Source organism: Daldinia decipiens (genome assembly GCF_022478715.1).
Source record: "Daldinia decipiens strain CBS 113046 unplaced genomic scaffold F4813scaffold_52, whole genome shotgun sequence".
In the NCBI taxonomy this organism is placed as follows: domain Eukaryota; kingdom Fungi; phylum Ascomycota; class Sordariomycetes; order Xylariales; family Hypoxylaceae; genus Daldinia; species Daldinia decipiens.
Genome location: NW_026054595.1, coordinates 49689 through 67124, shown reverse-complemented (window position 1 = coordinate 67124; position 17436 = coordinate 49689). Strand labels below are relative to the sequence as shown.

At 48.3% G+C, this 17436-nt stretch overlaps 5 protein-coding genes across 5 annotated transcripts; 4 read left to right on the top strand and 1 right to left on the bottom strand.

The window, feature by feature from the left end:
* Positions 1 to 212: 212 nt before the first annotated feature.
* Positions 213 to 1375, top strand: F4813DRAFT_279209 (SnoaL-like domain-containing protein). The gene is made up of 2 exons (XM_049240462.1): positions 213 to 436; positions 496 to 1375. The coding sequence occupies exons 1-2, from the start codon at positions 299 to 301 to the stop codon at positions 1207 to 1209; spliced, it is 852 nt and encodes a 283-aa protein (XP_049095120.1). The 5' UTR covers positions 213 to 298; the 3' UTR covers positions 1210 to 1375.
* Positions 1352 to 3919, top strand: F4813DRAFT_375642 (carotenoid oxygenase). Its single transcript, XM_049245030.1, has 5 exons — positions 1352 to 1841; positions 1902 to 1943; positions 2004 to 2013; positions 2102 to 2758; positions 2873 to 3919. Exons 1-5 carry the CDS (start codon positions 1635 to 1637, stop codon positions 3640 to 3642), a joined length of 1686 nt encoding a protein of 561 aa, XP_049095119.1. The 5' UTR covers positions 1352 to 1634; the 3' UTR covers positions 3643 to 3919.
* On the bottom strand, positions 3869 to 5458 carry F4813DRAFT_279232 (uncharacterized protein). The gene is made up of 2 exons (XM_049240465.1): positions 3959 to 5458; positions 3869 to 3893 (listed from the first exon to the last, which is right to left on the bottom strand). The coding sequence occupies exon 1, from the start codon at positions 5246 to 5248 to the stop codon at positions 4160 to 4162; it is 1089 nt and encodes a 362-aa protein (XP_049095118.1). The 5' UTR covers positions 5249 to 5458; the 3' UTR covers positions 3869 to 3893; positions 3959 to 4159.
* A 1245-nt stretch (positions 5459 to 6703) lies between these two features.
* F4813DRAFT_375639 (uncharacterized protein) lies at positions 6704 to 9276 on the top strand. Its single transcript, XM_049245029.1, has 7 exons — positions 6704 to 7008; positions 7060 to 7264; positions 7318 to 7602; positions 7655 to 7718; positions 7778 to 7868; positions 7923 to 8140; positions 8199 to 9276. Exons 1-7 carry the CDS (start codon positions 6962 to 6964, stop codon positions 9083 to 9085), a joined length of 1797 nt encoding a protein of 598 aa, XP_049095117.1. The 5' UTR covers positions 6704 to 6961; the 3' UTR covers positions 9086 to 9276.
* F4813DRAFT_375636 (ARF/SAR superfamily) lies at positions 9277 to 10667 on the top strand. Its single transcript, XM_049245028.1, has 5 exons — positions 9277 to 9564; positions 9656 to 9766; positions 9839 to 9855; positions 9909 to 10054; positions 10132 to 10667. The coding sequence occupies exons 1-5, from the start codon at positions 9506 to 9508 to the stop codon at positions 10342 to 10344; spliced, it is 546 nt and encodes a 181-aa protein (XP_049095116.1). The 5' UTR covers positions 9277 to 9505; the 3' UTR covers positions 10345 to 10667.
* Positions 10668 to 17436: the final 6769 nt, after the last annotated feature.

Genomic DNA, 17436 nt, shown 5'->3' with positions numbered 1-17436 from the left:
TAGTCTCCAAATTCCCGCGGGGTCGACAGGCTCCCCGCACCTGCGGATTAGACGATGCTCTTTTTGGCATTGAACGACCTGGGAATATCTGCCGAGCCCAGCTTCAGAGACTAGCTACAATCTAGTCCTATGACATAGCTCTTACCAAGATGGCCCTTCGGAACAGGGGTCTTCCTGAGCTCAATCTGGAGGGACATATATATTTGGCTAAATATCAAGCCGAGTCAGGGCCAGATACGAATTCTCTTGTGAATGTGCACTCAAGTATAATCCAGATTGAACTTCACCTCTAGCCATCATGGGATCTGAGCTAGCAGAGCTGAAGGAGCAGGTTGCTCTTCTCCGAAATGAGGTCTCGCGCATCTCAGACGAAGCTGAAGTGCGAAAAACTCACTTCAAATATGGCTACTACCTTGACAAGTGCCTATATAATGAGGCAGGTGGATATTGTTTATATTTCTCTATTATCAGGTATACTAACTGGCATGAGTTCAGGTTGTGGACATGTACGCGGATCATCCAGACACTTATGTGGAATTCCTTGGGTCGCGATATAGAGGAAAAGAAGGCGTCAAAAGACTCTATAATGGTCGTTTTCAGCAGAGCTTTGTTAATGGCCGTAACGGACCAGTCCACGGTTTTCTGCTAGATCACATTATGATGCAAGATATTGTCGATGTTGACCCTAGCGGAACACACGCCTGGTGCAGAATGCGAGCTCTGATGCAGGCCGGAACGCATCAATCTGTCAAGGAGACTCATCCACGCGGACATGTCCAATGGTGGGAAGGCGGCCTATACGAGAACGAATATATCAAAGAGAACGGTGTCTGGAAATTGTTCCGATATCGATACTTCCCATTCTGGCATGCTGAACATGAGAAGGGCTGGTCTCTGACCAAAGAGAACTATATTCCATGGCCCACCAAGACCTATCCAGAGGACCCCTTAGGTCCTGACGAGATCATCGAACAGAAGATGCTCTGGCCTGACACACGCGTGGTGCCCTTCCACTACCCACATCCGGTGACGGGAAAGAAGACGGAGGATGACGATCTTCGCGCGCCGCACTTTGGTAAGGACGCAAGTACATCCGAGGCACCGCTCACTCTGGCACTACCGGAGGGACAGACTCGGCCTGGAGCGGGGAAGACCTGGACGAGCGAGGGCTCAATGAGGGTTCTGCCTGCTCTAGTTCAGAACCCATAGTGCTGGGTTATAATATATAGCCTAAAGGGGGATAGGGGGCTGTCTGGAATCTGGGGTAAAGAGTCTCTACATATAATCGACCCCACTTCCCCAACGCCGAGATCCATGGTAGACACGAGCCTATAGTTACGTACGCGAAGCTGTTCTATTTAAACGTATTCTCATATGCCTATTTTGGAGTCGTAGCATAACTGCCGACTGAGTGAAGATCGTACCAGCTTCTCCACATCTTAAAGAGTCTAGTTAGTTTAACTATACTACGCTGTGATCGGGTTATTCGACATGGCCGGTACCTCTAATCGGCTCCGTCTGTAAGCCAGAATGTATGGTCTATGTTGTATTTCACATGGGGACTATAACATCTCCGAACAAGGTCCTCCAACCCAATAGTATTTTGACAATTACTAACAAGATAGTTGCGAGCTATGGCGCATCTTGAAGCTATCGCCTCTGAGGTATCGTTGTATCCATATAGCAATGGGAAGAGGACGGGCAGCCGGGTTAAGTTCCCGGACACCGCAGCATTCTCGTCGATGAATAAGCCCTCGCGTTTTGAGGGAGACATCATCAATCTTGAAGTTACGGGCGAGATCCCTCGCGATATCAATGGAACGTTCTATCGTGTGCAGCCGGTGAGTGGGAGGTGACAGAACACACGCGAATTATAATAAAGCTTGCTAATAGGGATGTAGGATCATCGATTTCCGCCAATATTTGAGGATGATATTCATTTCGTAAGTTGACTCATAGCTTAGTTACTCTAATAACTCTGTCGCTGATCGTAAACTTGATAGAACGGTGATGGTACGTCAAGAGAAAGGGGGTTATTTAGACTTTAGCTTTGCTTCTAGAAAGGAGAACATTTAACTTACTGAATGGCGGATATAAACAGGTAGCGTCACAGCTATCCGCATCAAAGACGGACACGCCGACTTTAAACAGCGATATGTGCGAACAGATAAGTTTCTCAAGGAGGAAGAGGCACGACAGAGCCTATTTGGTCGGTATCGGAACCCGTACACGGACAACGAAAGCGTCAAGGGCGTGATCCGCACCGTCAGCAATACCAATGTCACGTTCTGGCGAGGCATGCTACTAGCAAGCAAGGAAGACGGCCCGCCATTCGCCATGGACCCTGTCACGTTGGAAACTATCGGACGATACGACTTCGAGGGCCAGATCACGGCTCCGACGTTCACCGCACACCCCAAGTTCGACCCGGACACCGGCGAGATGCTGTGTTTTGCGTACGAGGCAGGGACCAATGGCTCCGACTGTGAAGCCGATGTCGTGACTTGGACTATCAACGCCGACGGACAAAAGACCGAGGAATTATGGTTCAAGGCACCATTCGCTGGCATGATACACGACTGTGGTGTCTCGAAAAACTACACGGTGCTCCCGCTCACACCACTCAAGATGTCCCTTGAGCGCCTTAAGGCCGGTGGAAATAAATTCGCGTGGGACCCGAATGAGGATCAAGTCTACGGTATTGTACCGAGGCGCGGCGGCAAGCCGGAGGATGTGAAGTGGTTCAGAGCTGACAACGGTAAGTACCTCCTTCTAGGTATGCTTCCGGCCAGGAACTTACCTAGCCGGAGCGATTCCTCTCTCGACGTACATATTACACTTAGTCAGGAAATTATCTAACATTCTCCCCTAGGATTCCACGGGCACGTCGCCGGGTGCTACGAGAACGAAGACGGACACATCGTCTTCGACCTCACAGTCGCCGACGGCAACGTATTCTTCTGGTTCCCTCCCGACGGCGAGAACCCCAATCCGGCAGGGCGACAACGCCTAAGCAGCCCAACATGTCGATGGGTCTTCGACCCGAACGCCAAGTCCGGCACGCGCGTCAAGGCGTCCATCGAATGGACCACCAACGGCGAGTTCTCGCGCATCGACGACCGCTACGTAACCAAGAAGTACCAGCACTTCTGGCAGCTGCGCGTCGACCCCACGCGCCCCTACGACTTCGCGCGCTGCGGGCCCCCAGCAGGCGGCCTATTCAACTGCATGGCGCACTACACATGGGACGACGACGCCGCCGCCGCCGCCGCCACTCCCGGCAGAGAAGACGTGTATTTCGCCGGCGCGACCGCGACGTTCCAAGAGCCCGTGTTCATCCCTAAGGACGGCGGCGGGGAGGGCGAGGGGTACCTGGCGGCGCTGAAGAACAACCTGGACGAGCTGCGCAACGACGTGGTGATCTGGGATGCGCTGGACCTGGCCAGGGGGCCGCTGGCGACGCTGCACTTGCCGCTGAGGCTGAGGCTGGGGTTCCATGGCAATTTCGTGGATCATCGCGATATCGAGGCGTGGCGGGAGCGGAGGGAGGAAGACCTGGGGCCTGTGCGGCCGGCGAAGGAGCCGCTGCCGTGGCAGAAGGCGTTTGTGGCGAATGGCCATGGAGCGAATGGGTCTTCGTAGGGCTCTTGGTGGATAACGATGGTGAATTTGTATACATGGTATAATAAACTGGAGTTTTCTTATGGCCGTATAATGGTATATATATCAGTTTGGTTGTCAAGATGTTCTTTGGGTGGTACTTATAGAGTGATGCTACGCTGAGTACATAATCTCTTTAGGTGTTAATTGGGCAGGTATAGTACAAGACCCTTTAAACATCATTGGTCCAAGCTACCCATCTAATTCCATAAAGAGTATATACTGACTTTTTACTGGGTCATGATTCGTTAGTCCTATCAGAAGAATGTATTATAACCACTTTGCTCTAACTACATACCTGATGATACCCATGGGTGTTGTAGGGCGATTAGTCCCAGGTCGATGGACAATGTGTTACTTCGTCCAAGGACCTTCAATCTCTACATAGAGCTATAATTATTTAGATAACAGATACTTGTAGCATATTGAACATTCGTCATACATATACATGCGTAGACCTACGCGCTACTTCTACAGTAGGAGCCCATAGGAGATACTATTAACAATGTGCTTCCCCAGACAGAAGCCCACGTATAAACACAATAGGTGAGTCCATAATCGGACGAATAGACCATAACTTTGGAGGCCGTATCCCTGAACGAGACAGCAGGAAAGCATCCAGTCTTTTGATCTCCCCATCATCCTTCCCCTCTTCAACAGTACGATCTAATTTACCATCGTCAAAAGCGATACCATGCCACAGGAATATGCCTAGAATTTGAGCTTTTCGAATAAGCGCAACATGCTTAGAGTTTCGCGATAACTCAGGAAGCTTGGAGGAGAGTTCCGCCCAGAATAAATTACGAAGGTGCTTGGCTTCGGGATAGTAGACGAAATGCCCATCTTTGTCTTCCCCGAGCAATTCCTGCAGGCCATACATACCAACACCAAAAGGAAGATATTCGGCCTCAGCCCAGTCGAGCAGACCCAACAGTTTTCCGGATTCTGGGCATACCATTATATTCGAAGGTAAGAAATCGCCATGGCTTAGTGTCCATGGTAGTGCCTCGATTTCCGGCAGGTCGGCAAGAACAGACCTCGCGATGCCGCGAAAACGAGAGGGAAGATTCTTTGCCATAAGCTCCATTCGCCAGCGTAACGAGGAGCCCACCATCCTTTTCCCCCGTACATCACTATGATTTATTGCGTGAATCCAGCTCGTGGCTTGCAAATGCGCGAAATCGCGCACAATCTGCTCTCGTCGCGACTTTGCCTGTAGAGTTTTGGTTTCGGCGCGAAGATCCGCCAAAGAGACCCCCGGTATTTTTCTCATGGAGAAGGCATAAAGACCTGTACTTCCTAACTCTCCTAGAAACTCGGTTTTGGGAGCTAGGGGACCGAAGATCTTGCAAGCGGCATTCGTGATGCCGATGTCGAGCTTGTGGGCCAATGGCCGAAACTGGACGACTATTTCCTCTCCGACGAAGACCGTATACGAACAGTAACCCTGGAACGGAGCGGGTCGCGCTGTCTCGGAATATCTTGTCGTTACGAATGTATCACAGTCGTGTTTAACGCTTGCCGGTAGCTTGCAGCGGTCGAAAAATGGCGCGAACGAAACGCCCGAATCCTTGGGCTCACCGGCCATGGTGTTTGTTTACCGGGTAGCTACATCTGAAAAAGGACCAACATAGTGTAACGCGAGAACCCACGAGAACGAGATGTGCCCAAGCTCATACTTATACACGGAAGACGTAGCTGGACTGTTTATTCAACAGTTCGGCACGGTACCATGTGAAAGAATAACTGGGTGAGGGTGAGGGGTAAATGTGTAAGTCGAGGTTAGGTAACTGATAAGACGATTCAGCCACGCAAACCCCTTGTGACCATTATGTAACTGTTGGAGGAGCTCAACCGGGAGATCCCCCCACGCGTCGCATATGCAAACACGTTCGAAGGATCCAGCCATTACCTGCAGCGCATGGCATGAAGCTCGGAGCGATTGGCCAGGTTGATAAATATCGGATGCATACCACAGCGGCTATGCATGTAAGAACGGATCGTTGGTTCTACATCTGGACCTGGCTGCATACGTCCTGAACCGATGTTCTCCGAGTTGCGTTGGTCCCTTTTTGGTAAACGTCGGGTAATAGTCTGACAATGAGTAGTGTGACTGTTACCCTGCCCTTAGGATGAGGCTGTTAGCTGAGATGAGATGGCTGAGCTCAGCTAAGGTAAGGCAATATCTCTAATATTGCTTAGGCAGATGGACTAACCAGATATTAGATATTGGTCGCTTGACTTACATGGGTAATTTTGTTAGAAGGTCTAATTTGAGAGAAGAGTATTGTAATCTCCGTGGAAGAATCTAATGCTTATATTAAAGAGGGATAATTGGGATGTTGTATTAGTTTCAATGATTCAAGTTAGGTTTAAGAACGTCTTCTTTGGTTTGGAAGTCAATTAACCTAACCTAGAAACTTAGTTGTCAGAGAATGTTGAAATCATTTTATGACATTAGCGCATTACAGGCATGTACGACGTATGACTAATATGAATATATCGATGTTATGCATATATTAAACCACTAAAACAGAGGCTGATTCCAACACTCAATCTTACCTAACTACTATTATTATCGTAACTATCGTTTTACGTAGACAGGGGGATATGGTTGGTGTAAACCGAGATCAAGTATTGATGTGATTTGGAAATATGTCCATTCATCTAGATGTATACATTAGATACCTACCTACAGAGCCTCAACGTCTTGGTTAGCAGAGAGCTTTTGACCAACAGTCTTATAAATAACTATCAAATTCGGATGTTGGTATCATGTCTTTCGGTGTAGAACAATTCAGAGAATACTTACACGGCATACTAGGTACCTTGCTACGTCGGTATTGCCGTTTACCCTAGACTACCTACGTCATATAATACACGGATATCTAAGAAGTTACGTTCGACACATTATGTACCTGACCTGTAAAGCTTAGCTTCTTAAAACAAGTAGGCGCTGCTGTCTCTATTTATGGTAATAGCTCTCTTAATCAAGCGTGACCTTCCTTTGCTTATCACATGGATGTAATCGAAGTCACCAAGGGGCTTAGTTAGGTATCAGGTACTTGTTGTCTTTCGGTTTCGCCCCCTGATATTGATGTAACCTCTTCCAGTAACACAAGATTCAATATAAGGGCAGCCTTACCATCTCCAATCCCTTATGAGACTCGATATTCGGTTCTAGCAACGAGTTGATATATAATCAGTATTCTTTTCTTTATCCTATCTTTCATAAATAACCTCATTAGACCGAACCGCGACCAAGAGTTGACACGAACTTACGAAACAAATACTATCGACCATGAAGAAGCGTATTGTCATTTGTTGCGATGGGACTTGGCAGAATTCGTATGTCATATACAGACCACACCCAACTGAACGAGCACTAACATATCTCAGGGACAATGGCTACGTTAAGCCATCTGCCTCCAATCCCGTACCGACCCTCCAGATCCCGTCGAACGTAACACGTATCTCCAGAGCTTTCAAAAGGGATTGTTCTAATGGCACATTCCAAATCATCTATTATCAGTCCGGCGTCGGCTCTAGAGCAGGTGTCGTCGACAGAATAATAGGCGGTGCATTTGGAATCGGAATAGCAGAGGTTAGATTGGATTATTATTCCTTTGGCAGTCATGGAAGCTCACTTGAAACTAGAATATTCGCGAGGCTTACGCTTATATCTGTGCGAATTACGTAGACGGGGATGAAATCATTCTTGTAGGATTTAGCCGTGGGGCTTTCACTGCGAGGTCTATCGGCGGAATGATATCTGATCTAGGTTTGCTCACCCGCGAGGGCATGGAGTTCTTCTATCCGGTCTTCAAAGATATGCAGAACTGGATGAATCCCAATTACGAGGATCAATTTCCACAGGTGCCATTCCCAAATAAACCAAAAGGGCCTCGTGCTGCCGACGAGTACCGGGACATGCTTGTTAAGGTATTGTGGTGATAAGATCTCCATGGATCTTGAAATTGCTAACTAGTGGTAGAATGGATATACTCGGGTACGCCAAAATAAAGGCAAAGGAGATTTGATTAAGGTCAAAGCCATTGGTACAGTTACCAAGCACCACATCCTGTGTACAAGTAACGAAGGCTAACCATCTTGACAGGTGTATGGGATACAGTCGGCTCGTTGGGTATCCCCCAAGGGAAGACGAGGGAGATTTTAGCTCGACTCGGAATTAAGTGGCGTAGCCATGAATAAGTCCAACCCACCCTAGGCCATTTGACTTATATAAACTAACAATGGTTTACGTACCGGTTCTATAATACTAGACTGTCTAATAAGATCGAGCATGGGTTTCATGCCCTCGCATTAGACGAAACCCGCGGTCCGTTCAGCCCGACATTATGGGAACGACAACCAGAATATCGAGACACTTCAGATCTTCGACAAGTTTGGTTCCCCGGCAGTCATGGAAATGTGGGAGGTGGTTGGGCCGATCAAGGTGTTTCTAATATAACCCTTGCTTGTTAGTTCCCCCTTTCTCATGTGTGTGTGTGTGTGCCAATGCTTATACGCTTGAATAGGGATGATGGATCAACTCTCTTCTGTTGGCTGTGAATTCGTAGACGACGCTCTTGAGAGACTCTACGATCGTAATGTGAGGTATTACCACAGTTTGACGCCGGAAAAGACGAGACGCGAGAAGCTCGCCAACTCCTGTTGTGGATGCTGCGGGGCCATTCGACAGAAAGAGCCCATACCTTGGGCAGCAATGCCTATCTTCCATCCGAACAAACCTGTCCGCCCGTGGTCCCTGCATAGCATCCAAGCGGTGAAGAGCCCAATTTATGATCTCGCTGGACGCGTTACTCGTTCGCCTGGCATGTACAGAAAGATGAATCCCGAAAATGGACGGCCTACACGTGCCTTTCTTAAGGATACGAACGAGCGCATCCACAGTTCGGTGCGCGTCCGCCTTGCGTGTGAGGGTTTGGGACTCAACGACTCGAATATTTGGGAATGTCAAGCCTTGGTACGAGCGTGGCGTCCTCGTCGCGTGGCTCAAACATTTCCCGACCCTGTGCCGCACGATGCTAGCTGGGGACCAAAAGCGAATGGAGATACTGGAGGGAGGCAATCTAATACCGCCAACGGTAGTAGTGCTGCTGCTAACAAAGCCATTTATGACGCAGAGGAAAGCGAAAGCACTACTACGCAGGGAGGCAGTTACCGCGAGGACCTACGCTGGGTCTGGGAGTATATAGGTCCTGAGGCGGGTGCTCCGTATGTTCGGACATTGGTGGAAGAGAACATAGGTCCGTGGGAGAGACATTTGCTGGAATTATCTACCGGCAAAGTACACGTTCGCGAGTATGCGGATGCCCAGGATGTCAATAGCCTCAAAGTTTTCAGTGGTGGAGTTCCCGCGAAAAAGTCGATTTTGAGGAAAGCGAACAAATTGACTCCATGAGTAATGGGCATAAGCTGTAAGAGACGGGGTCACGGTTGGATGCATGGCACTCCTTGGCGTTAGTATCGATAAATGGTAGCTTTTTTAAAACAGTGTTTTCTCTCCGACAACTATTAATAGAATGCCTAGAAATTCTGTTTGAGCTTGAACGTGATATACGTGAGAGTTCTTGCCAATCATGTTTATTGGCTTGTGTGAGGTAGGAAAGGTGTAGGAATAAATGTAGCGAGTTTATGTTGAATTGAGCACATCACGTGAGAATAGGCAACGAATTAAATGATAGTTTAAATGTGAATTCAACTATCTTTTAAGACGTAGCCTAAGGTCAACACCATCTTTAAGATAGGCATTCAATCAAGGAAAATTTGGATTTTATATTTACGCGACCTTCGTCATACCATCTGAACAGGCCTATTAGATATGTTGTCTATTCTTCGAAAGGCGCGGTTGAAGGATAAGGAGATGAGGATCCTAATGCTGTAAGTCTATCTCTTCCTAATACCCGTAATTTACAAGTAATTTACAAATAATCTACAAGTGGGTTATTTAGGCTAATAATTAGTGGAATAGGGGTCTTGATAATGCAGGCAAGACTACGATCGTGAAGAGGGTAATGAATGAGGATGTCAATACAGTCAGCCCGACGTTGGGTTTTATTATCAAGACGATCGAATATGAGGGGTGAGCTTCGGGGACTTTTCTCTACATTCCGTCTTGAGTGTTATGATGAATAATATTGACTTTCTAGTATAGATATAAATTGAACATATGTGAGTCGAGCTAAGCACTGACCAGCAAATGGCTGGGAATTGAATGGAAATAGGGGATGTTGGTGGCCAGAAAACGCTGAGATCATACTGGCGTAACTACTTCGAGAAGACGGACGCCCTCATATGGGTCGTTGATGCGACAGACCGGCTAAGAATTGACGACTGTCGAGAAGAGCTTCATGGGCTACTACAAGAAGAGGTTCGCATATCATGTTATTGCTCTATGGATGGATCCTGTAGACGTGAAAATATGGCTAACAAACGCACGGCACATAGCGTCTCTCAGGAGCTAGCTTATTAGTCTTCGCTAATAAGACCGACGTCCAAGGTTGCATGGACGAGACCGAAATACTACAGGGGCTTCAGCTCGAAGAGATCCGGACACATCGGTGGCATATCCTACGATGCAGCGCTATGACGGGGGAGAATCTGAAGGAGGGATTATCGTGGGTGGTTGAAGATGCGAAGGCAAGATTATTCTTGTATTGACGGACATACCTAACATTTATTCGACGTTAGGTACTTTGTAGAAGTAAACACATGATATCGTGTTAATGCATACAACACAGGAATAATACGAAACGCGATGTGACAGACTATATGAAAGCCTCATGTCATATGTCATATTTACCAATCTGCCTATTACAGTACGAATTCGGAGAGTTGAAAGTTGACATTTTTGGTCGGTCTACATTGACAACAACACTTTGTAGTATGCATTGACGCTAACCCTTAAATGGATTAATGTCCATAAAGTTCCCGGGTCAGTTTCATCATTTGGTGCGCTGTCAGACACCGGGCAGCCAGTTGCCAGGCGGCTAGGCTCCGTTGGGGGGCTATTAGGCGGGCTTCGTCATTGGCTGTGGATTAAACTCGGTGGGCATCATTTGATCGCACAAGCTGACAACCTAGGAAACGGCGGCCTGCAGGGATGCAGACGATGACAGCCGGAGAAACCAGGAGTCCACTTTGGACTTGCCCTTCCGCAGTTGTTTAATCAACTTTGTTTACCGTAAACTTTTGTAAACTTTCGTAACTTGATTCGTATTAGAATCCCCAGTCCGCATATGTATATGAATTGGACTGTTTAGATATTTATTAGGCTTGGTTCCTAATTAACCACATCATCCCGAACGCTAATAACAAGAAGCAAGTTTTCTTGTTATTTTCCCTTTTTTTATTCGACCTCTACCCGACTCTGTGCCCGCGGCCGAAGAGGACGGTGTAAACAAGAATCCAGGTTACCTGTCTATTCCGTCCGCCCTTACGTGTTGTGCCGTAAACTGTTTGCATTCGCATTGATCCTTGGATCTACCGGTATAAAAAAAAGAAAAAAGTAAAAAATGTCCGAAGACGTATCCAAATTCCTACTCCAGGTTAAGGAACTGGGTGATCGACGTATTGAAGAAGACGAGGCCCGTTCACGAGAACTTGAAGAGAGAATATTACGAGAAAGAAAAGAAAGAGAAGCTCGGCGCGCAGGTATGAAATTACTACATATATCCGTTCTTGGTCTAATTGATTGCTTCCCATGTCCCATGGGCAATGCCACCCTTTTAAATTCTAGAGGAGGATTTAGGACATGGTTCTACATTTAACGCAAGGTTTAATTAAACTAATATTTTCTCCTAGAGCGTGCCAGGTCTATTTCACCTCAAAAATCCTCGCCAGTAAATACCCCACCGCCCACCGCCCACCTCGTCGACATTCCTGCCTCGCCTGGCCGATTAAACCTCGACGCATCTCCTGTCCTGGAGCCTCCTACCGGTACTCAATCCTTTCCTTCTCCCAACGCCGAGGAAATGGTTGGTCCAGGAGCATTTTCCGGCTCTCCCACAAAAGAGAACGAATTTCCAATCGACTTAGAAGGGAAGCAACCTCCCCAAACATCTCCTACTCGAGCTAGGGGGCTTTCATGGCAGAGACGGCCGAATTCACAAGCCTCCGAACGTTCACGAAGTCGGCCACTATCCGTAGTTGCTGCCGAGAACGCGGCACGGAATACCCCTCCTGAACCTCCTTCGGCGACCGAAACTATATCTAGAGATCAAATTACTTCAGCATTGTCCTCTAAAGACCCCTCATGGTTCCGTCAAACTGCGGACAGGGGTGCTACCTCTGCTGCATATAGGAAGAACCAGGTTGAGGATAGTCCAACGGCAGATATTTCTCCAACGCCGGCTCAGCTCCCGGGAATGTCGCGTGCATCGTCTAGCGAAATTGCAAAAGAGGATACGGATTCGCAGCCGGCCTCCCCTGACGTACAAAATAGACTAGGATCGCCTTTGCCTCTATCTGCCGCTCAGAAACTGGAGCCTCCCAACAACGATGCCCAGCTGGAGACAGATGGTGATCAAGAACAGTCTCCAATTATGTCTCCTTCCTCGGGACGAACTTCGCCATCTAAAGTAGACAGGTCAAGCTCACCGACGAAGGGAATGGGCGGGTTTGTACAGAGCGCTATGATGAAGCGATCTGACAGTATCAAGAGATGGAGCATCCAATCGCCTACTGGTACGCCTCGAGTAGACCCGGTTGTCTCGCATAGAACGGGTGGGCCTAGGTCAAGACCTGTTAGTATGATCCGTGACCCCTCCGTGGAAGCTTCGCAGAAGCCTTCGCCTAATCAAGAGGAGGAACGCCAAGAAGAGGACTTGGTTGCCCCCGAGAAGCCTGCCGATCCGCTCAAAGTTGAAATCAAACCCTTGCCGAATTCACCGGAGCAAGATTTAGGTCGAGCTATACCTACTACCCCCTCTAAGACCCTAGATTCTAGGAGATGGAGCCCTACAAAGTCTAGCTGGCTTGAATCGGCTCTGAACAAACCCGAATCTCCTAAGCGGGGGCATAGCCCTTCGAAAAGTCAACCGTCTTGGATGGCGGATCTTCAGAAAGCAAAAGCCGAGAAGGCTGCCACTTCTAGTACCGAGAGAAGCAGGTCACCGACTGTTTCGCATAAGCATCAAGTCAGTATTGGTGGACTTATGAGGTCTTCTGCGCCTGGCACTACTACGAAGCCACCGGTTGGTCTGGGTGTTCTGAATATAGGTACCGCTGCTGATAGCGGCACCCCGAAAGATCTCCAAAGCCCTATAACCCCGGGCGTTAAGAGCCCGGACTCGGATCGCAACCCGACGAAAGTACCTTTACCCGCCAGCAAACCAAAACCTGAGATGCCTCCCAAGTTGGATTTCCGAGCGAATTTGAAACCCAGACAAGCCCCAGCTACTTCTACTGATAACCAAGAAAGCGAGTTCAAGAATGTTTTTACTAAACTTCGAAAGACGACAACGCAGAACTATGTTGCCCCAGATGAGCTTAAGGGTAATATTCTAAAAGGAAAAGCATCCCTTAATTTTACCGGTGGCCCGCAAAAGACAGAACGTGTTGACGACTTCAAGGAGGCCATTTTGACGAAGAAAAAGGATTTCCAGGCAGTACAATCAGAGGGCCGTGGTGTGACGCGGAATGATAGCACGGCAAGTGAGACGCCAGTTCCCGAGGGCATAGCCAGACGAAAGACACTTATAAGATCGAACACGCTTGGCCAAGACTCCGCCGCTGCAGTCAGCGCGGCAATTGCAAATTTTCAAAGGCCAGGTATAGTACCAAGACGTGATTCTGCCCAGGATGCATCGTCTGGCAAGCCACAAAGATTCGGTGGTACAGGGAACCTGGATCCAACTGTGGGTTCCACTTCTAAAACAGACCTTCCAACCGTCCCGAGACGAGGTTCGGCTCAACCCGTACCAATCTCTAAGGACATAAATGTTCCTGGTCGACTACAAGGAAAGACTTCAGGCGGTGGCTTGGCTGGTCGATTTAACCCTGCTCTTGCTGGCCTAATTGCTAGGGGGCCGCCCAGCATAGCCCCCACATCTTCCTCTGGCACGTCGACGTCGAACTCGCGCGACGCTTCTTCGGAAGCTAACGATAACGAGGCTGGCTCGGGACCGAAGTTAACACACATGACGAAGGGCCGCGCTCGAGGACCGAAGAGAAATGCGCCGACCTCAACACCAGCCACGACCTCTCGCGAACCCGAGGAAACCTCATCTAACCATACGCCAGCTGGACGTTCTATATCACCAGAGAAGCCTCTCGATTCCACGTCAAAGCCGCATGTGAACGATGTGGGTAAAAATGAACTGCCAAAGCCAAGCCCGCAGCCTATATCTCCTAACCTTTTTTCAAATCCGTTCGCCGCGACGGCGCCAGACGAAGTCTCCAGTAAGACGCCGGGTACAAACAAGATCCATGAACAGGTAGCTGCCTTCGCAACTCAGAGGAGGCAACGGTCACCAACGAAGGTATCCGACGAGCCAAAAGAATCTACCTCGCAACCGCCATCGCCGAAGAAGCTAGATGTGAGACGAATGTCACGATTTCTTGATGATACAACACAAGCTGTTGGGAAAACGGGTGAGCCTCAGGTGGTGAAAGATGTGAAGGGGGCCGATGAAACCCCTTCTACAACCAACCCAAAACTAGCTTCTGATAAGCCTCTTATTCAGGATCTACCTAAATCGCAACCCCAGTCGCCGCTGCTGAACAAACCCAGGATACCATTGCCAGATCCGCTCTCTTTAGGTCCGAAGAAGCTACCCTCTAACGACGCTTTCGGCCCTTCTACTTCACCGGAAGTTGTAAAGACTCCTTCGATCGAACGACCCTTACCCGCTGTCCCAAAACCTAGTGGGCTAGAAAAGGCACTACCCCCTCGTCCCCTACCAGCAGAACCTAAACAAACCCCACAGTCTTCACCTAGTCCCAGCTCAAGAACACTACCCGAGACGTCGTCGCCCGTACGGTCGCCCACTAAGCAGTTGTTTGAAGCGTCAACCCTACTTGGTGATTTTTTCGGTCCCGAGCGTACTCGCAAAAATTATAATGTAGACGCCGCTGAATTACTAATGCACCGACTGAATATAGCACCACCTAGAGTTCAGACATTAAGCGCTCAGCTATTCCAATTCTCAGCAGACGGCAAAAAATTGCCTGTTCCGGCCCATAATGAGCGAACATTGTTTGAGCGAGAGATGTATATTTGCTCTCACACATTTAAGGACGAATCGGGCAAGAAGCTCACAGAGGTATACTTCTGGGCAGGAGATGATGTGCCTCGCTCTACTGTAGACGATGCATCATTATTAGTATCACGGGAAGCACGAGCTCTAGGCGGCAGGCTGATCAAACTTCATCAAGGCAAGGAGACTCCCGAGTTTCTACAGGCGCTGGGAGGTATAGTTATTGTCCAGCGAGGCTCGGGTAATAAGTTTGATTCGCTGGCTCCGCATATACTCTGCGGACGACGATACCAAGGGCATATCGTCTTTGATGAGGTCGACTTCACTCCTGCATCTTTATGTTCCGGATTTCCGTATGTTGTATCGACAGCTGGTAAATGCTACTTGTGGAAGGGCAAGGGTAGTGGAGTGGACGAGATAAGCTGTGCACGGCTCATAGGAATGGATTACGCACTATCGGGCGAGATGGAAGAAATTGAAGACGGTCACGAGCCAGCAAATTTCTGGGGTCTTTTCAATGTCGAGTCCAAGGCCATGTCTGCCGATCATTGGCGCCTTAAGCCGAACTACGATAAGTACTGCTGCAGGCTGTTCTGCTCAAACGCAGCCTCTAAGCAGCAGGTAAGTTGCATACATTTCCCCATTTGTCACACGGGCTCCTATTAATGCATAATACCCCGCAGATCGTTGAGATATCCCCCTTTTCGCAGGCGGATCTACGGCCAACGAATATTTACGTGCTCGATGCGTTCTTTGAGCTGTACATCATCGTAGGGTCCCGGGCCCAGGCACAGTACGCGTCATTCCATAACGCATTGGACTTCGCGCAGGAGTACGGCATTCTCGCAGCGGGAATGGAAGATAGGCCGTTTGTTCCATTTTCGACCGTGGTGCTAGAGGGCATCCCTCGGGATATGAAGAGCGTATTCCGCAAGTGGCGCGACGCCGACAGCCCGACAGTTACTAATGTGAGCACCGGGCTCAAGAGAGGGCGTAGCTTGCGAGTGGTGCCTCTAAACCAGGCGCTGCAGGCGCTGAGCGATTAGGAATCGCATCAGCCTTGATAACATCTAGGGTTTTAGGCAAATGAGGAGGATGTGGTACTTTTCGAGGGGCGTAGATCTTGGCACATGGCATAACAGCGACTGCAGAGCTGTGTGCACGGATGAGGCCTAGATGGCCTTTATGGCCTTTTGCTGCATGTGCTTATCCAGTACGTACATGTCTATTCAATTCGTGTATCATTTAGGGGTGTACGGATCGGATCTAAAGACAGGAACGGTGTTGGGGGAGACACTGATTGTACGGTTGCATGTTCTGGTGGAGGAGGCGTAAATGCTTGTGTTATAGTCGGCGAAAGCTGTGTTCTAGAAATACGGCCAGTTCTTCACACTAGATATCACAACGGGATGACGAACAGACAAGCAAGGAGATTGATGTTGAGACAGTAATACGCCATCCAAGTTTAGGAAATTTTGGGCTGTAAATTCTTCATTGGCTTTGATGCGAGGCTGTACTGGTTTGCTTGTTCATAAGTAGCAGCATGTCGAATACAGTATATTGTGAAAGTTGAAGTCTGCCTTGAGGTTTGAAGTTAGTGAAGTAGTAAGTCTATAGACTAACTATAGTTTAGGAAGTGGAATGAACAGTAATCGTGATAATACGAAATAGCAACTGTATGTGATAATTCAATATTCATATATCCGAGCGTAACCAGCCCCTTAAACCAGCCCCTTATGAACTTAGGTACCTACCAGTAAAACTGCAATTGTTTACTTTGTACGGGATAACTTGCACGTATGATTAGGTATGCAGCTATATCTGGTGAGCTCCTGCTCGATTCTTACATCCTATCTAAACCATGAGAATATCTAATATGATTCGATGTAGCCTTCTTACCGGTTTCTCTGTCACAACATGAACGAAGTTTTATGCCCGATTCATACATACATTAGGTACAATACATAGGTACATATGTATAACATACGCGCAGCCCGGGCAAGGCTATAATTCTGGTTTGGCATAATTTCCGTGCAGGTGTGTAATAAAAACAAAACAAAACAAAACAAAACAAAACAAAACAAAACAAAACAATACAAAACAATACAAGACAAAACAAAACAATGCATGACTCGGGCTACGTCGGCCGCAGCCGCATATGCAGCACTGACGTAATAAAGACCCTCCGGAACAGCTGTTTTGTTCCGCTAAGAGTCACGGCTTTTGCGCTTGCAGAAACTTGTGGCTCGGCGGATATGCACTACCAGGAAGATCCCGCAAGCCACGAGGACTAAACTAACTAGTACCTTAGGTAGGTACATAACTATGAGGTACCTAGGTAGGTTACTCGTTATCGCTATTGCTAGTGCTGCCGGTCGTAATTAGAACAGGGCGCAGAAATTGAAGATAAGGAATTAAGCTAAGGGGGAGCTTCGAGACAACAGTCGAGCGCGAACCCGTTTTTCTTTTTTTATTCACTTTTTGGGTGAGACGGTATGTACCTAGGTAGGTAGGGTGGATGGAATGGACTCGAGCACCACCCAAGCAAGCCATC